At 42.6% G+C, this 24,268-nt stretch overlaps 2 protein-coding genes across 18 annotated transcripts in view; both read left to right on the top strand.

Moving 5' to 3' along the window:
- The window catches only part of LOC144256697 (tyrosine-protein phosphatase non-receptor type 4-like), an 851,727-nt gene that overhangs the window by 667,844 nt on the left and 159,615 nt on the right, over positions 1-24,268 (top strand). The gene's annotated exons all lie outside the window — the stretch shown is intronic.
- LOC144254632 (cilia- and flagella-associated protein 221-like) overlaps positions 1-24,268 on the top strand; it is a 92,938-nt gene that overhangs the window by 11,488 nt on the left and 57,182 nt on the right. For both annotated transcript variants that reach the window (XM_077798033.1, XM_077798031.1), the window contains exons 3-6: positions 3,791-3,877; positions 4,056-4,154; positions 5,898-5,998; positions 21,168-21,271. In XM_077798033.1, coding sequence (XP_077654159.1) covers positions 3,791-3,877; positions 4,056-4,154; positions 5,898-5,998; positions 21,168-21,271 — 391 coding nt within the window. The remainder of the gene's footprint in view (positions 1-3,790; positions 3,878-4,055; positions 4,155-5,897; positions 5,999-21,167; positions 21,272-24,268) is intronic.

Below are 24,268 nucleotides of genomic sequence, written 5' to 3'. Positions count from 1 at the left end.
TTTGTATGCAATTTGTAAGAATTGTATTGAGAATTTTTGCATCTATATTCATTAGAGCTATTGGCCTGATGTTTTCTTTTTTTGATGTGGCTTTGCCTGGTTTTGGAATCAGGATGATATTGGCCTCATAGAATGAATTTGAAAGTGCTCCTTATTTTTTTGTTTCTTGAAATAAATTGAAGAGTATTGGTACTAGTTCTTATTTAAAGGTCTTGTAGAAGTCAACTGTGTATCCATCCAGTCCTGGGCTTTTCTTGGTTGATAGGCTTCTGATGGCTTCTTCTATTTTGTTGCTTGAAATTGATCTGTTTAAATTGTGTATATCATCCTAATTCAATTTGGGCAAATCATATGGTTCTAGAAATTTGTTGATGCCTTTGATATTTTCTATTTTATTGGAATACAAGTTTTCAAAATAATTTCTAATTATCTTCTGTATTTCTGTAGTGTCTGTTGTGATATTTCCTTTTTTATCACATATGTTAGTAATTTGAGTTTTCTCTCTCCTTAGCATGGCTAAAGGGTCTGTCAATTTTATTTAATTTTTCAAAGAACCAACTTTTTCTTCTGTCAATTTTTTCAATTATTTGTTTAAATTTTATTGATTTCAGCTCTGATTTTAATTATTTCATATCTTCTGCTTTTGGTGTAGATTTGATTTTATTTTTCTAGGGCTTTGAGATGTAATGTTAAGTCATTTATTTGTTGACTTTTTCTTCTTTTAAGGAATGAACTCCATGCAGTGAACTTTCCTCTTAGAACTGCCTTCATAGTGTCCCAGAGATTTTAATTTGTTGTGTCTGTGTTCTTATTCACCTCTAAGAATTTTTAAAATCTCCTCCCTGATGTCTTCTGCAACCCATTGTTCATTCAGTAGCATATTATTTAGTCTCCAGATATTGGAATGGATTTTATTTCTTATTTCTAAGATCCTTATTCATTGATTTCAAATTTCATTCCATTATTATCTAATAGAATGCAGGATAGTATCTCTACTTTTTTGAATTTGCTAAGAGTTGCTTGGTGGCATAATATATGGCCTACTTTAGAGAAGGATCAATGAGCTGCGGAGAAGAAAGTGTATTCACTCGTTGAAGGATGAAATATTCTCTATATGTCATCCAAAATTATCATGTTGTGGTCTATTTGACTCTTGAACTTAAGAAGAGTTTGTTTGATGAACGTAGATGCTCCATTGTTTGGGGCATACATATTTATAATTGTTAAGTCTTGTTTGTGTGTGGCTCCCTTGAGCAATATGAAATGTCCTTCTTTATCCTTTCTGATTGACTTTAGCTTGAAGTCTACTTTATTTGATGAGGATGGAAACCCCTGCTTGCTTCTGCAGTCCATGTGAGTGGTATGATTTTTCCCAACTCTTCACCTTCAGTCTGTGAATGTCTTTTTCTATGAGATGAGTCTCTTGGAGGCAGCATATTGTTGGGTCTATTTTTTGATCCAATCTACTAGTCTATGTCTTTTGATTGGTGAGTTTAGGCCATTAGCATTCAGGGTTATTATTGAGAAATGATTTCCAGCCATTTTTGTTTATTTTTGGTATTTAATGTGACTTGGTTTCTCCTCTGATTAGATTTTCCTTTAGTGTAATCCCTCTCTCTGCTGATTTTCTTCATTGTTTTTTCATTTCCTCTTTGTGGAATATTTTGCCAAGGATGTTCTGTAGTGCAGGATTTCTAGTTGTAAATTCTTTTAACTTTTGTTTATCACAGAAAGTTTTTATTTCATCATCAAATCTAAAGCTTAAATTTGCTGGATATAAGATTCTTGGTTGACTTCCATTTTCTTTTAGAGCTTGGTATGTGTTGTTCCAGGATCTCCTGGCTTTGAGGGTCTGGGTTGAAAAGTCTGCCAAGATATGAATTGGTCTCCCCCTATATGTGATCTCTTGCAGCTTTTAAGATTCTATCTTTATTCTGTATGCTAGGCATTTTCACTATAATCTGCCTTGGTGTAGATCTATTGTAATTTTGTATATTTGGTGTCCTGTAAGCCTCTTGTATTTGGTTTTCCAATTCATTCTTCATGCTTGGGAAATTTTCTGATATTATCTCCTTGAAGAGATTGTACATTCCTTTGGTTTGAATCTCTGTGTCTTCCTCTATCCCAGTAACTCTTAGATTTGGTCTTTTGATGCCGTCCCATAATTCTTGGATATTCTATTCATAGTTTTTATTATCTTCACTGTGTGGTCAACTTGTTTTCCAGATTGTATACTTTGTCTTCTGATGTTCTGTCTTCCAAGTGATCTAGTCTGTTGCTTATGCCTTCTATTGAGTTTTTTATTTGGTTTATTGTTTCCTTCATTTCAAGGATTTCTGACTGATTTTTTTTTCAGAGTCCCTCTTTCTTGAAGTAATCTTTTGCTACCTGTATTTGCTCTCTTATCTCTTTGTTGGAGTGATCCATTTTTGCCTGTATTTGCTCTTTTAGGTCATTCTTTAATCACAGATCATTTTAACTATGAACCTTCTGATCTCCTTCTCTGACATTTCATCAACTTCACTGTCCATAGGTTCTATTATTATAGTGTCCTGGTTTGTTTGGGGCACTTGCTCCCTTGTTTTTTCATGTTGTCTATGTGTCTTCCTTTCTTGCAGTGTAGATCTGAGATATTACAGTTGCTTCCCTATATTCTTGTAGTACCCATGCAGATTGTCTGTACCTCACCTTGATGTTGGGCTTCCAGATCCTGCTGGTGTCCCTTAATGTATGCTACTCAACGAAAAGTGGTGGGAGCAATAGCCAAGGTAACTCAAGATAATGGTGGAGGTGCCCCCAAGATGGATGCAATGTCTTACAGAGATGGGGCCTCCCATTCTCTTTGGGATGCCTGCTCTGAGATGCAGCAGCTTCTAGGCCATGTCTGTTGTCAAAACGTAGGGATTACTGTGTGGGGATGGCTATGGTGATGTCTGCAGTGTCTCAAGGTGGAAGTGGGTTAGGCTTAGGCTCCCAGGTGGCAAACTCAGACCTACCCTGGGCCTGGGTCCCACATATGTTGGTGTGGGCAGATCTGGGCCCTGCCTGAGCTCCCACAATAGTCTGCTGGTTGGAAGAGGCAGTCCAGAGAGTAGCTGCTGGTGGATGGATGGACTTGGGCCTACTGTGAGCCTAAGTCCCACTCAAGTCGGTAGGACCTTATTTATTTATTTATTTGTACGTGGTCCTGTTGAGGATCAAACCCAGTGCCTCACACATGCTAGGCAAGCACTCTGCCACTGAGCCACAACCCCAGGACCCGCAGGATTTCACTGGATTCTGAGGTTGGCTTTGAATTTGCAATCCTCCTGCCTCAGCCCCCCAGCCACTGGGATTACAGGGCTGTACCACCATGCCCAGCTAAGTCTTTTTAAAAGTTAAAAAAATAGGGGGCTGGGGTTGTGGCTCAGTGGTAGAGCACTTGCCTTGCAGGTGTGAGGCGCTGAGTTCAATCCTGAGCACCACATAAAAATAAATAAGAGTGGGGCCGGGGTAGTGGCTCAGTGGTAGAGTGCTCGCCTAGCATGCTTGAGGCACTGGGTTCAATCCTCGGCACCACATAAAAACAAACTAATGTATCCACATTTAAAAAAAAAACAACTAAAGATACATAAGTAAATAAATGTTTTTAAAAATAAATAAATAAGAGTATTCTGCCCATCTATGACTAAAAAATATTTTAAAAAGTATAAACCCTGAAATTCCCTTAAACAAGATGAGACATCACTAATCATAGAGATGAATTTGCAATAGATGAAATACTGTCCTAACTGCATCTTTTTCTCACCAGCACCTGGTCAATATTTCTGATGAAGACACACATGTTCATATTTTACCTCCACAAACCAAATTCTTCCAGATCAGCTATGTGAAAAAGGTAGGCATCGCAGGATCACCTGTCCTCATGGGTCACCTGCCCTCCCACGCTCTTCTCTGCTGGGTTGTGGTTTCCTGTGTCTCCAACCTGCTGGGGTGGGAGCATAGCATGTTGTCACCACAGTGCTGCTGTCTGTGAGCCTGGTGTTTGTCCCAACAAGAGCCTACCTGCTTTCCAGGAACACCGCCTGGTCCCTGGCTTGTCCCTCATGGTCACCATTACCTTTTCTCCTGATGAGTGGCGATACTATTATGACTGCATCCGCATTCACTGTAAGGTAAGTTTCCTAAAATTGCATTTTTGTTGGGGTGGGGAGGAAGAAAGAAATGCAATGACCAGTCAGAGCTCTCTCGGCCTTGGCTGGGCAGTCCGACTGGCCAGGAAGGAGTGGCCCAGTGATGGACACCCAAGGTGGGAGGTTGTTAGGCTGCTACGAACCTGGTAGGTTCAGGAGACACTGTGTGCGGCCATGTCCTGATAGAAACCTCCTTTATTGTGTGGGACTGGGAGGTGGTAAAGACTTGAACACTCTCCTTAAAGTGCTCGGCTGAAAAATCAACACACACCCAAGTTGTGATCATAAAAACAGGGGCAGCCTTCAGGGCCTGTGGGGAGTTGGAGCCTGGTGGCCTGACCCCCAGATGGCTGCACGGTTCGGTTTGTTCGTAGGCATCTGTTCTAGGTCTCCTCATTCACCCTTCGGCCTCTAGCCAGAGCCAGCTCCACATGTTGTCCATTTTCTTAAAACTGCCACCTCCACCCACCCTTTCTCCATACTGCAGAGAATCTAGGAGCTTGAGAAGCCTCAAAGTCAAGAGCATTCTTTATGTTTCAAAAGTAAAATGGAGGGACTAGGGTTGCAGCTCAGTGGTAGAGCACTTGCCTAGCATGTGTGAGGCACTGGGTTCGATCCTTGGCACCACATAAAAATAAACAAATACAATAAAGGTATTGTGTCTATCTACCACCAACAAAAATATTTTAAAAATCTTTAAAAAAAAGTAAAATGGAAGAGTAGTGTTCAGTTTCTTTTTTTGTTTTTCCTTTTTAAGCAATACTCTTATTATTTACTATCTGTACCAAAAGGTGACTTGTCTTTGGTTTTCCTTGTTGAAGACAGAATAAAAATTTGCCACCTTAATTTTTATGGCATTACCTCACTGGCTCATGTCATCATATCAGAGATGATTTCCCATGGGAGACAGCAAGAACCTTAGGCCCAAGACACCGCAAATATTTTAGATCAAGAAACACGTTTCCTTACGATTGTGACAAACCATTTGTCGTTATTTGGAGATTCCATTTAAAAAAAAGAAGCATAAAAATGAAACCAGAATATTGTTTTCAGAAAGAATATTCTGTACTCAGTAGAAGAAAAATTCCTAGAATGGGCATTGTACAGAGTACTAGGGTACATTTCCAGCCACCCACATATAATAGTGCTAATAATAACACCTCAAATTTATGCAGTAGTTCTAAGTTTTTAAGATTTTAATCCACTTTAATTCTTAAAAACACCTTTTAGGAAAGGCATGATTGTCTCCATTTTACACAGGAAGAAACAGATCCAGAGAGAATAAAGGTCTTGCTCAAGGTCAAACATTATGCAGAACTGGAAACAAGTTTCTGGGCTCTCTTGCCAGTAATTTTTTTTTTACTATTCTGTGATATTTAGATCCGAGATTCTGTGCTGGTTTCTCTTTCTCTCAGGTCATCAGTGATGATCTTTTGAGCTTGTGATCTTTTGAGCTAGAAGCAGACAGGTTATCATCATTATATCTATGTGGGACATGATTAGCTTTCTTGGTAATAATGAACATCATTTCAGTGAATTTCCTTCACTTTTTTATGGCTAAAAAAACCCCTCAATATTTGTAATGTCGCACTTACACACTGAAGTTTCTTAAGGAATTTTTTAGATGATTAAAAAATAAAATAGAAAATAAGGCATCTTCAAATTGGTCTTTAAAGGTTATAGTTTTCAGAATGTCAAACTTGACTTTCTTCTCATTAATTTTAGGGGGATGACACTTTGCTTGTCCCTATCCATGCTTATCCTGTCATGAACACACTGGACTTTCCCAAGTTTATAAATCTATCAAATGTCCTCCTTGGTAAAAGGTGAGTTACAAAAAGGAACCAGAAAAAGGTCATAGGATTGAAAAGTTAAGAGATGCTTACACAAAGGAAAACTTAGACTTGTGTCCTTCTAGTGGAAGTTCATCTTTCTACCTGAATTAGACTGGGCTTTTATCTGCAAAAAGCAAAAACCAACAAACAAACAACAACAACAACAAAAAAAAAAAACCAGACAAAAAGTCAAATTATTGTAACAAAGAAAGGGAATGCACTGGGTTATTTGATTGAAAGGTGCAGGGGAGGTCTTCAGGCATGGCTGGAGGTAGGGGGTTTAAATTCCCTTGTGGGAACCTTTTTCTCCCCATGTCCTGGTTCTGCTGTCCTCTGCTTCCTTCTCAGCAGGTCCTCACTCATTGGGGAAAGACAGCTACTGATCCTTGCCTGGCAACAGGAGAGATTGAGGGGCTAGAGGAATTGGGGTTGTCAAGCAGAAACTCAGGATTGCGTCTTACTGGACCAACTCGGATCATATGCTCATCTGTTAACCAGCCTGCTTTTAGATGAAGGGAGGGCAGACAACAGTCATTCACCGCAGGAGCCAGATCTCAGATTCTCTCCTTCTTGTTGGAAAAAATAGTTAATGATTCCATTTTTTGAAATTTAATTATGTCTTTTTTTTTTTTGGTAAATACTTATTAAATGCCTATTACCAGCCCTTGTACTCTAAGGATATAAAGAAGTTGGATATTGAGCTACTGGATATTGATATATAATGGTCATGCCAGTTGCTAAAATATCAAAATGCTTCTGATAATACTAGTTGGTTACTATCTGTACCAAAAGGTGACTTATCTTTGGTTTTCTTTGTTGAAGACAGAATAAAAGTTCGCCAACTTAATTTTTATAAATCGATGGCGTTACCTCACTGGCTCACGTCCTCATATTGGAGATGATTTCCCATGGGGGAGAGAAAGAATTTTAGGCCCAAGACACTGCAGATATTTTAGATCAAGAAACAATTTAGATCAAGAAAACATTTTCTTAAGATTGTTGGGAAATAATGCTGTCCTGTGTCCCATCTCTTCACCCAGCTGGCAGCTTCTCCCCTGCCCGCTACCTCCCGGGGATTCAGCTACTAAGGAATTCACACCCAGCGACTCGGGGGGCTGGGAGGCACCTGCAGCCCTGGGCTCCATGGGTCCACTCTGACCGATGGCTGCCTGTGAGGTGCTGAGTGGGTGATATTCGAACATCATCCATGGTTCTGCAGGTGTCCGAGTCCAACGGGAGTGGGACCCGTCCTCAGATGATGACCATTCCAAGTGCTGTGTGTGGTAGAGACACACACAGGGAGCTGAGTGGGCCAGAGAGGGAGCACTTGGCTCTGACTGGAGAGATGCAGAAAGTCCTCAGTGGCACAAGAAGAGACATCTGGGTTATCCTCGGATGGCACTCCAAGCAGGAAGAGAGCATCTACAAAGCCATGGTGCAGCAGGGTGTGGACTGCATCTTGTCAGTGATGAGGGGTCCTGAAGGGTTAGACTCATCCTGTGGTTGGTCACAGGCCAGGAGGTGGCCAAAGTCTGCGGGCTTCAGCAGGCCTGGGGGACAGGAGCAGAGACAAGTGAGCCGCAGGCAGCGTGGAGCAGGGGTACTAAGCACTGAAGGCCTGGGGCCTCCATTAGCGTGAGGAGCAACAGGAATCCTTGGAGTGGCGCGGAAACCAACGCACATGAGCTGTAGAGTTCTTTTTAGTACCACCTGTTGTGCTGAGCGGAACTCCAGAATTTAGCTCCTGTGTAACTCTCTTCTCTTCCCGTACCTTGCACCTTCCTGGTGAGTTTCTGACTCAACATCTCTGTTTACTTTTGTTTTAAAACAACTCCTTAAAAATTGTTAAGTGAATAATACATGCAAAAGAGGATGATAATCTGTACACTTTAAAGAATAAAAATAACGAATACTTATTATTAGGCATAAAACATGGCCAGTAGCTGTGTAGTCACTATTTTGAATCTTGTGATTCAAAATTTTGTTCCCTGAAATTTACTTTAACAGTTTTGACACATATGCCCCCAATAATGCATTCTGTAGTTTTGCCCATTTTTGATCTTTCTATAGATGGAATTGTGCTACACATAAGTTCTTTGGTAACTTGCTGCTTTCCTCCATTGTGTTTTGGTGGCTTAGCTACATAAATGCGCTAGCTATACTTCACTGTGGTGCCGGGTTCCCTACCACATTTTTTATCCACTCTACTGCTCATGGATTATGGGTTGTTCTCACTATTGTTTTTTTCTATATTGGACACTGATCTTGTGCATTTTTGCACATGGCTCATGGGGCACATGTTCTGGAGTTTCTTCTCCAGGTCACATACCTAGAAGTGGAATTGCAGGTCACAGCACAGGTTCATTGTTGATGTGCAATGCCACCGTTTTCCAAAATGGTTACGTGCATTGACACACCGACTCAGTGCATGAGAATCCTCATGTCTCCTACCTAATTACTCTTGTTAGTCAGATTTTTGTCACAAAATAAAATACCTAAGAAAAGCAACTTAAAGGAGGAGAGCTTTATTTGGGCTCAGTTTCAGAGGATTCGGTCGGTGGTTGGTCAGCTCCATTGCTTTGGGCCTAGCTGAAGCACATCATGGTGGAAGGGTGTGGCAGAGGAGGCTGCCCAGCTCATGACAGCCAGGAAGCAGAGAGGGCAAGAGTGAAGAAGGGACTGGGACATGAAACGCCTTCAGGGCATACTGCACACGACCTACTTCCTTAAAATAGGTCCCACTTCCTATACTTTAGACCACCTCCCAATAAGGCCATCAGCTACAACCCATCAACAGATCAGTCTGTTCATGAGGTCAGAGCTCTCATAATCCAGTCGCTTCCCAGTAGCTGCCCTCTGAGCATTGATGCACTGGACCAAGCCTTTAATGCATGAGCCTTTGGGGTGGGGGGACATTCCTGATCCACACCATAACAGTTGCCAACAGTGGGTATGAGCAGGCTGTCACAGCCTTGGTGGCATACTTTCCTAGCCCCATAGTCTTCCATTCTGTATTTATTTTCCCAAAAGCATTCTGGAAGCACTCCATGCCAGCACTTCCTCCATCCCTCTCGGCAGCCCTTTCTGACTCCCCACCTCCTTTTCAGGTTAAGCTCCTCTCTAGGGATCCCAAGAACCTAAAAAGGTGGATCTCTCCTCACAGGACCCATGTGAGACCAAATAGCTATTTCCTTTAAGTCAACAAATACAGCAATTTTTTATTAAAATTAAAGTTTCAGGAAACAACTAACTTCCTAGTCTATTAATAATTCTTTCTTCCTTTTCTTCCTCTCCAAAAACTACTTTTTGTTTGGGTCATAAGGCAGGCTTATAAGCTGGAAAAAATAGTTTATTAAATTGTTAAAAATAATATCACTTAGAATGCAGGCATCATCAGTCTCGGGCTCTTAAAATAAAACTGCCCACTTCCTTGGGTCCTTCCTCCAGCTGTTTTGTGTGTAATATTCTTCATTTATAATTGGAATGAAAATTTCAGCTAAACAGTTTATTTGACTAAGTTATTGTTTATAATGGTGTAATATTTTTCAAAAAATCTTTCAAAAGATAAAAACACTACATTTTTCCTCCAGACATTCTGGCAGAAGGCAGCTAAACACAGACTTTACACCCTTTTCTTAGTGACTCTTCACCATGCTATGTTCCATCCAAAATGTGTGGGGACAGGATGGGGATTATTTGAAATAACTTTCACCTAAAATATTATCTATTGATCCTTGGGAATTGAAGGTATTGTCTGGGTAGATCTTTATTCGGCATTCATTTTATTCATTCTTTCATCAAATGCTTCATTCTTTCATCAGGCACAGTGTTAGGTACTGACTTCATTCATTTTCTCTTACTATAACAGAATACCTGAGACTCGGTGAGTTATAAAGAATGGAAGTTTACTCTGACTCAGACAAAGAGAGGCTGCAAAGTCCAAAACATGGTACCAGTATCTGCTCAGCCCATTCTGAAATTATTTGTAGTGACAGTTGGTCAGTAGTAAATGGGAAAGAGGCTGTATGTGGGCCAGACAAAACAGAAGGGGTCCCCTTGCTTTATAACAACTCACTCTCATGGGAAGTAGCCCAGTGGGGCAAAACCAAGAACTTGATTTGGTGAGAATTAACCCAGTCCCACAAGAAAGACATTAATCTCGCTTAACAATCTATTCGCTTCTTGAGGCCACACTCCCAGTACTGCCACAATCAACTTTCAGCATGAGTTTTGGAGGGGACAAACTGTATTCCAGCCCCAGAAGGTAGCAAGGACGCAGAGAAAATTAAGACCTGAACCGTGTTTAAATGGGCAATTCCCATGTCTGACTTAGTGTCTTCTGAGAAAGGTGCTTAGCCGGCCTGCGTGGGGTAAAGTGGGGGCAGGGCGTTGGGGGCACTCAGACAAGATCTCCAGGAGGAAAAGAGGTCTGAGCCGACCTTTGCTGGATAAGGAGACTGGAGCCAGCCAAGGGGGGCAGCGGAGGAGTGAAGCACAGCTGCTCCGGGCAGAGCAGTGCCAGGGGTTACGGGTTACGGCACAGGTGTGAAATGGCACAGCATGCCTGGGCTCATCCAGAACATTCTATGATGAGGCACATGTGGCCAGATCCACAGCATGGAGGTAGGGAAAGGTGGAAGGAGAAGGCCTCCTAGGCTTTTCTGGGAAATGCAGATTTAACCCTGAGCCATCACTGAAAGGTTTCCCCTCTGCACATAGAATTGATTTGGACAAAATCATCAGAGGTTATAGGATTTGTGTGTCATACCGCTAATTTTGCTGTCCTACTTTGAAGCTAGCCGCTGTCAGAGCCTCTGTGGGGAAGGACGGCACGTGGGTCCATTTTCTATGAGGGCCTGAGTGGACTAGTTTACATTCATCAACTGTGATTTCTGTGGTTGGATCTGATGGCTGTATTTTTTTTCTTACTGAGATAAAATGTCACGTGGACACTTGCCAACTACCTATAAACAACTTGGAGGCTTCAGATCTGGTAAAATGTACTTTGACAGCCTCTATAAATAACAGAACGTTCCATTCCACTTTCTGTCCAGCAGCTCTGAGTCAAACGCCACATTGTGGGGGGCAGAGGACTTGCAGTTCTCGCACCGGCTTTGTAAGTGGGTAAGGCCTCACCATGGAGGCCCGGAGAATGCACTAACCCCTCAATACTTTGTGAATCATAGGTGAAACACAATCTCACCTTTCCTATAGGTAGAGCATGCTTATGTGAGATATGGAAAGGTTATATCACTCCATTACCACAGTTCTGGAAAGATTTGTGTTCGCCCATCTTGCTCTCTGATTTCTGTGACTGTATTTCTCAGTACTAAATAACTAGCTGGAATCTTCAGCAAACACAGTCAGGTGACCAGTTGTTCTCCCATCAGCTGAGCTCCCCTGCACCCAAGTGACTTTGGTAACCAGCTGCTTAGTGTGATATAGATAAGTGTACCAGAAAGCCACCCAGGGAGGGGATGGGCAGTCCAGGAGTCCAGGAGAGGCCCTATTCTGAACCTGGTCCGTGCGCCCCCACAGCAAGCAGACCATGCACCATCTCAGGGCAGCAGTGGCTGCTTAGGCCCCAGGGCCATATTAACAACACTCACAGAGAAGGTCTCTGGCTACTCAATTCCAAAGCCAGGGTATTTTGATTCCTGGAACTTTTAGATCATACACTTAGAAATTTACCAAAAGATGTTTTTTTTGAGCAGTGAACCTTGTGGCTCATTTTAGAAAGCATGGAAATAACCAAGGTCAGAATACAATGCTGGAATTCCACCGAGTTCTCTCCCTGCCCCTGATTGTAAACATATGGGCCACGTGGAAATGTGCACTCTTCAGTCACACCAAGAGGGAAGAGTGATGAGAGGGTGTGCAGACACCAGCACAAGATGACAGCCCAGCCCCGTCTTGCACTGTGCCGACTGGGAGCCTTCATAGGAGCGGACCGAGAGCCAGCTGTAACTACAGTACAGTGAAGGCCTCAGGAGAAGACTACAATATTGATCTGCAGAGGGAGTTTTTCAAGGCCTCCTTACTTGAGGAGAAGTAGTTGACATTTTCCAGCTGGTCAAGGGAAGCGTGCCTTTTGCTCTTTTCCTGTGTTCCAAACTCAACTTGATTGGAAGAGTAGCAGCATTTTATGAAAGCATGCTGACCAGAGTGACTGGGCTTCACTTCAACCCTTTCCTGGATCTGTGGGACAGTCAGGAGCTTGTCTTCCAAAACTGGTACTTAGAACCATCACTGCCACTGAACATCAGCCCGAGTTTTCTCTAAATGAAAAACTGTCCCTCGCTTTATAGTTAACATTTCTTTGATTTAATATCCTTTTGCTGACCAAGTGTTTTAGTCAGGGTTCTCTAGAGGATCAGAACAACAGGAGATACACACACACACACACACACACACACAATTCTGAAAAGGGTACTTGTCAGATTGGCTTATGTAGCCAGAAGCTAGATAGGCCTACGATGGCACCTCAATCTAGGATGACAGGCCTGGAAACTCCCTGGGCAGTCACTAGTCAGAGTTCTCTTTGGAAGAGTGAAGGAGCTGGAGTCTGATGTCCTCCGGCCATTACAGCAGTTAATCAAGAACCCATTGGAGAAGAATGGCGGTGTGAGCTTGTGTCTGCAGCTGCTTCCTTGTTCTTGCAACATTTTTGTTCCATCCAAACCTCCAACCACTTGGACTGTGCTTCACTCACTCAGGGAGGATCTCTGTTTCAGTTCGCTGTCCCACATGCCAATCATTCCTAGACACAGCCTCACTGAGACACCCAGAAGCCTCCTCATCTTCGGTATCTCAATCCAATCAACTTCATAATTCAGATTAACCATTACACCAGGTATCCATCCAGCCAGGCATCTCCACCTTGTCTCTTTTTGTGAATTTTATCAGGAAAAGGAGATTATCCCATTTCTAAACTATAGGGATCTATGTTGATAGTAATGAAGGGGAATAAATGCTTCTCCCTTTCCTTTAGCAAAAGTGGGCTCCAACTTGAGATAGTCATCAGAGGGAGTTCCGTGGGAGATCTGGGTTAGTTTTTGTTCTGGCTTCCTCATAAAATTCTAGACTTCTGACTTGGAGGAAGCCATGGGAAGGCTGAAAACCTAAAGTGGGAAAAGCCATTCTTGACCTCGTGAAAGCCTGGCGTGAGCATTGTAATACTCCACTTTTCTTCCTTGGACTTTGAACAAAGTGTACAATTGATCTGATTTATGATTGGCATCAGGAGAAAATTAATGTATGTGTTGATAGTTAAAGGTAGAACATTCTTGTTTAGGGTCTTCTATTTAGAAATTCTTGGAATGATTCATTGCATTCAGCAGCATATGCATATTGTGGCTTATATGAAAACACCAAGCTAGTAGCATGTACTAAGCAGTAAGAAATTCAAAATTATTGTTAGGAAAAATATTCATGCATGAATTCCCAATTCTAATACTTAAGGCTCTAAGATAAGGAATTTCAATATCCTGCGAGTTCCTGGTAAGAGTAAAGGCAAAAATTGTGGATAGTTTCTGGTCCTGGAGAGGCACCACACCTAAATTGAAAATGCTCTCTGGGGGCTCCTTTGCCTTGCTTGGTTTACACAGCTGTCGAATCCCACTCCTAACGCCACAAAAAGCTACGTGTGGTCACCACTGCTATTGCAGCATGACAGGTTGTGGTACCTCTACACACACACACACACACACACACACACACACACAGGTGCACATTCAGATGGTCAATGTGCTTTTTTTTCATACTGGGGATTGAACTTAAGGGCCATCAAACACTGAGCCACATACCCAGCCCTTTCTGTTTTTTATTGTGAGATAGGGTCTCACTGAGTTGCTTAGGTCCTTGCTAAGTTGCTGAGGCTGGCTTTGACCTTGCAATCCTCCTGCCTCAGAGAGTTGCTAGGATTACAGGTGTTTGCCACTCTGCCTGGCTTCAGTGTACTTTCTAGAATATGATCACCTAATGCTTGTCGAAATAGTCAGCATAGAGTAACTAACAACCAGTCCACAGAATTGTAACTATAACTTCTTAAACAGCTGTTTTCCATTAAATATGTCCTTAGTTTCTCACCCCAAATTCTTAGATATTGCAATCTCAAAACCAAAAGTATTTGAATTTAAGTTGATTTGCTTACAAAATTCATTTCTTATTTCACCCAAAAGTGAGTTTTTTGTTTTAATAATTGCTGGTGGGGATGCCACAAGGCCGGGGGTCCTGCTGGCTGCGTCAGGCCAAACCGTATTCAGGCCATGTAGCTGGGAGGAAATGCGGTTTGAATCCAGTCAGTGTGCGGTTTTTTCTACCCCCTATTCTAAAAGAATATGAGGCTCTTGGTAGCTTTTATGTGTCCTCTTATCTTCCCCCAATAAATGCTGTATTTTTCTCAACAAACAAAAGCAGTCGGTCTGCAGGAGGTTTTTCTCTCTTCACATCAATTTAGCTGTTTGCCCTGGAATCAGTTCCATTCTGCTGCCAGCTCGTCCTGTTCTCTGGGCTCCAGCCACAGGCCCTGTTTGCCCCTCCAGGGAGCCACCCCTGAATTTCACTCCTTACCCCCACTAGTTCACTCTGCCACCCTGGGGAAGTGTAAGGAGCTATTTCCTCTCAAGTTTATTGTTTTTATTAGTCCTTTCATGCTAATATTTAATTTTAAGGGAATTTTATACTGTATAATCCCAGGGATATGAGGTACCTAGAGTCAGCAAACTCAGAGAGACAAAAAGCAAATGGCAGCTGCGAGGGCCTGGGGCCGGGTGGGGTCAAGGGAGATAGTGGTCAGTGGGGACGAGGTTTCCGTTTTGCAAGATGAAAAGAGATCTCTGCGTACGGTGGGGGTGATGATTACACACCAGTGTGGATGGACTTAATGCCACTGAGCTACACGCTTAAAATTATCTCAGTGGTAGTACCTTTTGTTACAATTTGTGAAAGGTGTTTTCTGTTTTGTTTTTGGTGCTGGGGCTGGAACCCTTGCCTCACACATGCTAAGCACCTTCTGACTACACCTCCTACCCTAAAAGGGGGCTTTTCAAATATGAACTGCTTCCCTATTATCTCTACAGATGACAGATATGTCATCTCTCCTGTCTATCTTTTTCTGAAGTTAGTTCCTTTCCAGCCCCAGGAGAAATGCTTTCACTTCTTTTATCAAGGATGGAGAGGTGAGCTCATTGCATTCTGGTTCCCTCATGGTTTCACTAGGCTCCTGATTTTCCTAAACTACTGGGCACAGGGTGAGACTGGGCACAGCTTTACCTACAGGAAGGACCAAGTAAGGGTGGAGAAAGAACTGAAACCAGGGCCATGGAGGTAGCTGACGGCCAGCCTCCCAGACACTTCCATTCCCTCACCTCTGATGTTGTCCTAAACTTAGTCTAAGATGCAGGTGGTGTTTATTCTGTAGTGTAAAAAATAATTAAAGGCCTAATACTTGAGCATATCTCCATATAAATTGGTTTTGGTCTTTGTGTGACTGTATCATTGAGGATCATGGTTTGCGGCCCAAATCCCAGGGACATTAATTGTGTCTTCAAAAAGAAAGATAAGCAACTTTTAAAAGTTCAAAAGAACTTAAAGTATCTGAGATAAAAGAGCATTTTTTGAAATTTGAAATGTAACTTGCCCTCAGTTCTTTATATCTTTTTAAATCGTTGCCTATTTGGAGGTTGGGAGTTCAACTTCTCAGACAACTAACAATGTGTCTCATATTCATCTGTTTTGTTGGATATATTCTCAGCAGTTAAGAGCTCAGCAATTTGTATCTTAGGTGTAAATGAAAATAACTGGCCAGTTCCCAGAGTTCCTTCTTTCTCCCTGTATGCATGCCAACTTGAGAGGAGATCGGTAACATTTAGGAAAAATTCTTGGAGTTTGTTATTACTGAAGCTGCTATTAGAAATCACCAGAGACTGGGCAGCGGAACTGTGAGTCCAAGATGGTGGTACCAACATGGGCAGGTTCTGGTGAGGTCCCTTATCCAGTTTTCCTCGAAGGGCAGGGCAGAGTGGTGGTGGTGGAAAGCTCTGGCCCCTTCTTCCTCTTAAAAGGACTCTAATCCCATTGGGGGCAATCTTCTCTCATGACCTTATTGAATTACCTCACAAAAGCCCCAGCTCAGTCATGGAAATCGGCGCGTTCGCCTGTGCATAGTCTAGTCTATGAGAAGAGGCCTTTCTTAACAATTGCTCATGAAAGGAGATGACTTCTGAAAAGTTTAACAACAAAAACAACACAGAGGAATCAATGTCAGGGAACGTCAATAGAGAAGGGAATGGTCATTAGCTGTCCCTTAACATTAGAGGGCTAATGCAGTACAGCAGGTAAGAGCTCAGTATGTGGAGACCTGACTTTAAGTTCCACTTCACCATTTACTTACTGTGTGACCTTGGACTTCCCCAGAGTTCAGTGTATGTATCCATAAGATGGGAATAACAGGGTGGCTTTCCACAGATGGTTAAGAGGTACAGAGATGTAAGTACAATGGGTGGTGAACCCCAAGGGCTGGTACAAGAAAAAAAAAAAAGACTTCAAAATCCAGATTAAGACAGTAACCAGAATGGAATAAAATAGTCATTCTCTGAAGGATAAATGATGTGGTAAAGAGAGAATGTTGTTGGCTTCCATTTTTTCTATGTAATAAACCACCCCAAAAGTAGTGCTTAAAAGAACATCAATCATTGATTTTGCTATGGATCTTCAACTTGGGCTTGGTTTAACAGGGACGGCTCCCTCTGCTCCAAGCAGAGTCAGCAGCTCTCCTGGAGGCTGAAAGATACACTGCCAAGATGTCCACACAGCTGCTGGCTGTTATCTGGGAGCTCAGATGGTGGTTCTCACCTTGTAGGTCTCTCAGAGGCCGCTTGAGCTGCCTTCCTTGGGGATCAGAGTGGGTATCCCAAGAGAAGAGGAGGGTACCAGTTTCTTAGGCCTTGACCTTAAGAAATAGGTAGAGCTGGGTTCAGTGACTCATACCTGTAATCCCAGTGACTTGTGGAGGCTGAGCCAGAAGGATCACAAGCTTGAGGCCAGTCTCAGCAACTTAGCGAGAGTCTGTCTTAAAATTAAATAAAAAAGGGCTGAGTGTAACTCAGTGGCAGAGCACCCCAGAGTTCATTCCCCAACACTGTGAACGGAAAGAAGGAAGGATGAAGGAAGGACAGGAAGAAGGGAGGGAGGGGAGGGAGGAAGGAAAGGAAAGAAGGGCACAGCATCATTTCCACAGTGCTCTGTTGGTTAGGTAGCAATGGAGCCCAGAGTCAAAGGAAGGAGGCTTGGACTCTACCTCTCAGTGAGAGAATGTCATAGTTTGTAAACTTGTTGAAAACTGTCACAGCATGTGACCCCACAACTTGCCCAGACTCTGGGTTGTTTCAGTAGCCTTTGGTACATTCGGAAGGGAAAAGATGATACACAGACACACCACCTTGGTCCACTTCCTTTGCTCTGTGAATGATTTCTGCATCAATGAGCAGTTTAAATAAAAAGGAAAAGTCCTACTAAGTTGACTTAACCACAAAATGACATCTTAGCTCACCAGATGCTATGGTCTGTGTTATTGCGCCCTTATATCTGTACCCCTGTGTCAAGGATTCCCTTTACCTTGATGGCCTTTCCTTCAAAACCTACACATAGTAACTAAAGGTGAATGTACTGTGGCTCCCGAGTCCAACCATCTTGGAAATGGCTAGCTTTTGTCCCTAACCCTTCCTTCTCCAGAAATAGAGCCAAATGCTAGGATGGTAAGGTGACCTGTTCACCGCACTCTCCAGAGAGTGAGAGTTTCAAAATGGGAAGTATAGTTGACATTATGTTATCTCCAATAAGTTCACAGAGCATTCATTCTCTCAGAAAGTCAGAAGGGACAAGAAAGAAATTGGAATTTATTTTATTGCATTTACTTTGTGTAAGGCACATTTGCGCTGTCTTTTTTTTTTTTTTTTTGAGAGAGAGAGAATTTCTTAATATTTATTTTTTAGTTTTCGGCAGACACAACATCTTTATTTTACTTTTATGTGGTGCTGAGGATCGAACCCAGAGCCCCGCGAATGCCAGTTGAGCGCATTACTGCTTGAGCCACATCCCCAGCCCGATTTGCACTGTCTTCTTGTAGGCATACACTTTGTACATGATTATAATTTTAAAGTTTAGTATTTAAGAGGTTTGAGCTGGATTTTTTCAAAGATAAGGAATAATTCTTTAAAATAATTAATGTGCTTTATACCCACCCCTAACACAATTGATAAAATATTTAAGTAATGAAGTAACAGGGATAAAAGTTGTGGTTACCTCCGAAAGCACTGACTTGCACTTGCTTTCACATTTTAATTCCTATAAGTTACAGAAGAACTCTAATGTAAGTTCCTATTTGCTTCTGAGGAACGCTATGTATATTAGTGTTTATTGTAGATCATTTTTAATAGTATGTGATGAGGAGAATTCACTTTAGTTTTTTTATTTCCATCCAGTTCCTAGTGAGATTCTGTTTCTTCAAATATGAGAAACTTCTAAATAAACTAAACTCTGTGTTACCTAAACCTCCTGTTGATCTAAATTCATCTAGACTGCCCTTTACTTATGGTGAGGGGCCATCCTCACTAATCTGATATCCATGTTAGGATCAGCAGCCGTGAGAGCAACACCCAGCCATCCCATTGAAATTCGGAATTAGGATGCCTTGCCCTACTAGGTCTCCTTCTGAACCATGGCACTGGGAATTCTGTGCCCTTAAGGAGTTGTTTATTTTTCCAGACTGGTTAACGCATCAGGAACTTGGCTTCATGTAATCATCATGAAACCAAAACCTTGACACTTTTTTCTATAGGAATTATCAGAGTTGTGAAGTTAATTGAAAACAGTATTTATGACCAGTGGGAAAAGTCCCAAGAGGGATTTTTTATTTGTTTCAGTTCAGGGAAATGCAACCATGTAGCTTTTAGCAGAAAATTCCTGAACATCAACTGCTCCTGACAGAGCCTTGGGGATGCCACCTGCACGCAGCTCTGCGGGTCCCCATCCTCGTCTTTGAAAATATGATATTAATGTACCCCAAGAGAAAGATTCAATGAAGTTCAGTAATGAATAAAATACTCTTTATTTTATTGGTGTTTGTTAGGAGCCACAGCAAAAATATTGATACAGGCACCTTTGGGTTTAGTGACTGCCAGCCAGCAATTCACATTCATATGGTAATTGGACTCATGCTGTTTATCTGGGCCCGTTTCAGGACTCAGGTTACTCATGTCACTCTTGTAATGGGAGAGTTCCCATTGGTTGGGAAAGGATGGTAGGAGGGTGTTCCGGGGGAAGTGCCCCCCCCCCTGCTCAGGTAGAACACACGTGGTGGACCCACTTGTTAGGGGACGCACACGGCCTCTCACTAAATAAAACTTTGTCTCAGTTTGACTGGCTTGTGTTTTTGTGCCCAACCGGGTTGCAAGATTGCAAGCCTGCATGCACTGACAGCCCAGCAGGGAATCGCTCAGCAGGGGTGCGGCAGGCAGTGCTCAGCGGCGGCAGCAGCGGAGCTCAGCTAGCCCGCTGGACCCGCGGCCGGCGAGCAGCCTGCGGCAGGTGTTATTTATTTGTCTGTTCTATTTTGTGGCTTTGAGGATGGAACCCAGGGCCTCACACATACCAGGCAAGCACTCAGTCACTGATCAACATCCCCAGCCCAATACTTCCTTTTACATTTGAAATATTTCACAGATTTTTGAAAGGCATTGAATTTCAAAGCCAAATAAAAATGCTTTGGGCATAGTTTTTAAAACCACATTTGCAATCCCCAAATTTCAGAAAGGGGTGATTTCACTTTGCTCCAACAAATATTTGCTAGGCGCTGTGAGGGATTCTGGGAAAGTGCTCAGGTTACTCTAGAGACCCGAGTGGAGTCAGACTCTGCCTTCACAGGACGCAGTCTCCAGGGACGACAGGCCTGGGCAGGAGGGGAAGCAAGCTGCCATCGTGAAGCCCACGGGCAGATAAGGTTGGGCGGTTACCTACCAAGAAGGCAGGTGCCAGCTGGCCCACCAACATTGCTCGGACTGTATAGCAACAGTGGTCACCCAGGAGCATGAACGGGAGAAGTGAGGGGATGGCCAGTGGGCAGGAGGCCACCATCCGACAGGTGACAAGGTAGGGACCAGCCATGAAGCAGGAAGGTCATAAAGAGCCCCGAGGCCCAGGAGGTACAGGGCAGAGAGAGATGAACAGAGTTGAGGATACAGAAGCCCAGTGGTGGCTGGAGGAAAAGGGAAGAGGTGAAAGAAAAACGGGGATTGGAAAGGAAGGACTTCACTGCCTGCTGCTGAAAGGGGACCAGATAATCTGCCCCAAGGGCTGCCTGGACACCAAGTGGCCATGGGAGAGCTGGGTTTCCCCTCCCACATCCTGCAAACTCCAGCTGACTTGGGCTTGCCTTGTGGAAGGGGCACAGAATGTGAAACACAGGGATCTCTAAGAAAGGCCACCTCTGCCACAGCTCCTGTGGTGCTGTAAGTGACAGGCCCAAGCTTGCTTGGGAATCTCCTGTCTTGGAGTGACAGAGCATTCCTGGGCACACACACCCTCTCTGGGCCCTCTCATGGCTGCTGGACTGCTGACCAAATAGAGCCTGTTCAGGGTTCATTCAAGCGCAGCCCAAAGCATGGCTTCTTCAGCACTGTAGGGTTCAGCCCTGCGAAGGCCCAGGGCCTCCCTGGCTTTCTATTAGTCCTGTCTGTTCCCAAAGTTCCCTGAGCCTAGTTACTCGGTAGAAACTTCCTCTTCCCCACCTCCAAGTCTCTAGGGAAAACCCAATAGCACCCCAGGCAGCAAACACAGTGGTCTTAGGAGTCTGAATGCCAAGGATGAGGACCTGCCTCACATGCCACTAACAGCCATGCTGCCTTGTCTGGAACTCTTGGTCTGTCTTGTGCCTCAGTTTCCTCTTGGAAGAGGGGATAATCATCACACACCTCATGGCAGTCCATGTGGGAGATGCCCAGGACCGCTCCTGGCGCACAGACGTGCTAGATCAGTGTTGGCTGTTGCCATTGTTGGTGTTTATCATGCAACTTCAGTCTCTATTCCTGGCTACCAAAAGAGCTAGAAAAAAATATTCAATATTCTTTCTTTCCCCCACCCTTTTTTTTCCTCTTTTTTGCAGCAAAACCTATGTTATCCCTTTACAGTGCAGCTGTCCTGTGGATTTCGAGTTCCACATCACTTTGACTCAGTCTCATCGAGCCTTTTCTATTGAGCCAACGTCAGGTAAGGACAATCAGGATTTCAAGCTTCTAATTTCCTTAGAATTTTCAGATCCAAGTCAGGATTGGGAAAGTAGGTCTCCAAGAAAAACAGAATATACCATATTTGAATATTTAATCATATTTTTTAACGTGTAACAAATTTTATACATCTGACATAATGTAAATTGAAATTGGATACTTGAGAATAAGGACACTTTGGGATAATTTGTATCATTCAGATAATCTGTAATAATGTCCAGGTGAGTTTCTTCTAAGTTCAAAACTTGAAATCAGAAATTGAATCGAGTCTAATTCTACTTTTGGCTCTTGGTACATCATTGGGTTTTTATTCACCTTTAAATTCATTTTTAAATAAAATGACAATATTGTGGGGTGTGGTGGTGCACGTCTGTAATCCCAACAACTAGGGAGAATAGGCAGGAGGATTGCAAGTTCAAACTCAATGAGACCCTGTTTCAAAATTAAAAAAAAAAATTGTTTAAAGGACTGGGAATGTAGCTCGGTGGTTAAGCAACCCTGGGTTCAATCCCTGGTACCTAAATAAATAAATAAGTGGTGATATTATTCCTTCCCAAGATTTCAGAATCTTAATAAAGGGTCTAATGCATTTATCTCATGTGTGATATGAACGATCTGTCTTTATGTTCCCCAAAGGACATAAATCCCTACCCTTTGAAAGTGGCATCTCTTACATTTGAAAGTAAGGTTTTACCAGAAATGATTTCTGCTTCCCAGTTTCTGTCTCTTGATATTTAGGTTTGGGATTTAAGTATTTGTTCATAGTGATGTTCTATGAGTACCAAAATAGTTCATTTTTTTAAATCTATGTATTCACTGTTCATACCTCTTTCATCATCATTACAAGTGCATATTTTGTCTAATATATGAGTGTTTAAGGCAGAAATTTTGTATTAATCCTAAATCATGACATGCATATAGATTCTTTTTATTTTCCTTTTTTTCCCCTTGTACTGGGGGTTGAACCCAAACCTCACACAATGTTGATTATTTTCTATAGAACTAGGAATCATTTTTGAGATTTTAAAATGTACTTACATTGCAAAACAGGACTTGATTTTCTGAAGTACCATACTTAATAGTGAGAAAGTGAGAACAATTAGGGATAGCTAATATATTAGATGCAAATGAGCTCCCTAACTTCTAAAGAGCGTAGGTAATTAATTATTAACCACATCCCTAATAAAGAAGGAAAAGCTGGACCAGCAGGTAGCCACTCTGTGCACAGATCCTAAGAAGCTCTGTCACATTGATAGCAAAGCTCTGTCACTCAGCCCTCAAAATATCCTTGATGGTGGCCATGGTGACACACAGCATGACTTGCATAGTTTCATAATTGCTCTGATGTACTAATTGTCAGCCACATGTCAGGCACTGGGCAAGCACATCACATTCATTGTGTGGTTTCATCCTACAGTCCTTCTTACAACTGAGGACAGTCATCACCTCCCTACGGCTGAGGACAGTGAGACTCAGGGAGGCCAGGTGACTTGCCCAGGGTGACAGGGTCTGTCTGATTCCAGACTCGAACTCTTGACAATTACACTAAGTTGGAAGAGTCATGACACCAAGATGCCTTGAATTGGAAGAGGAAGACAAATAGAATCATGTCATGAAGAGTTTAGGGAAATTCTATTTTGCAAAAGAAAGGCTGAATAAATTAACAATCCATCTCAACCAAGGTGCTGTATCTTCCTCTGGCCTTCTGGGCCCCTGCCAATCTCCTGTGTGCTGTGTGTGTTGTTAGCAGCCAGAAGGTTATGTGCTTGACAGAAAATGATTGTTGGCTGAATTTCCCCAGCATCGTCTACCCAGACCCCTCCTTCTCAGCTTCCCACTTGGCACAGGCAGAGCCCCAGACTGCCCTGGGCTTGCTCCTAATGTCTGCATTTGGGATATTTGATGCATAGGGATGAAGAGGAAACTTGAAGGTTCCAAAAATCTTTAGTTACCACCCATTTCTAGTTCCAATAAAAAAGCTTGCCGGAGGAAGAAGGAAATTAAAGTTTAAAAGCAGTACTGGGGATTATTAGCTGACCAAGTGTCTGTAGCCTGTGACACTTCATCCGCTGAACCTGAGCATGAGTTGATCCTTCCAGGGAAATTCAGACATGAATGTGTACCCAGAAGCTGCAGGGCTTATCTTTTACCTCCTCACAGTTAATCTCTAGGACTAACTTTGTTGTTGTTGTTGTTGTTGTTTGTACATTGATGGACCTTTATTTTATTCATAATATGTGGTGCTAAGAATTGAACCCAGTGCCTCACGCATGCTAGAAATTGCTGTACCAATGAGCCCCAGCCCAGCCCCAGCTAAGCCTAACTTTTAAAATGGGGCATTCTAGAGTCAGCCCTGGCCTTGCACTTTTTAAATTTTGTGTTTGTTTGTTTGTTTGTTTGGTACAGGGAATTGAACCCAGAGGTACTTAACCACTGAGCCACATCCCTGGCCTTTTTTAATATATTTTATTTAGAGACAGGATCTCACTGAGTTGCTGAGGCTGGCTTTGAACTCATGATCCTCCTGCCTCAGCCTCCAATTATAAGCATGCTCTGTGGCACACCGGCTGGCCTTGCACTTTTGTGAAAGAAAAGGAAAGATCTGAGCTTTGAGAAACTCACCTGGTGGCTTGACCTCGGGAAGCAATTGTCTCCTCCTTTTTAAGAACTCAAATAGCTTAAGTATAAAATTTGCAAAGAAGTATTTCCTCTTTCTGGTGTTTTAATGATTTTTCTAAATTTTCAGCCCTGGAGATTAAATTCAGGGGCGCTTTGCCACTATTATACATCCCCAATCCTTTTTACTTTTTATTTTGAGATAGGTTCTCACTAAGTTACTGAGGTTAACCTTGAACTTGAGATCCTCCTGCCTTGGCCTCCCAAATTGCTGAGATTACAGGTGTATACTATCACACCTGGCCTTTTTAATGATAATTTAACCTACAATAAATTATTACTCGTTTTACATCACATAAACGCT

The sequence above is a fragment of the Urocitellus parryii genome, chromosome 1, assembly GCF_045843805.1.
Source record: "Urocitellus parryii isolate mUroPar1 chromosome 1, mUroPar1.hap1, whole genome shotgun sequence".
Classification (NCBI taxonomy): domain Eukaryota; kingdom Metazoa; phylum Chordata; class Mammalia; order Rodentia; family Sciuridae; genus Urocitellus; species Urocitellus parryii.
The sequence above is the reverse complement of the archived record's forward strand: the minus strand, read 5'-3'. Positions and strand labels throughout refer to the sequence as shown.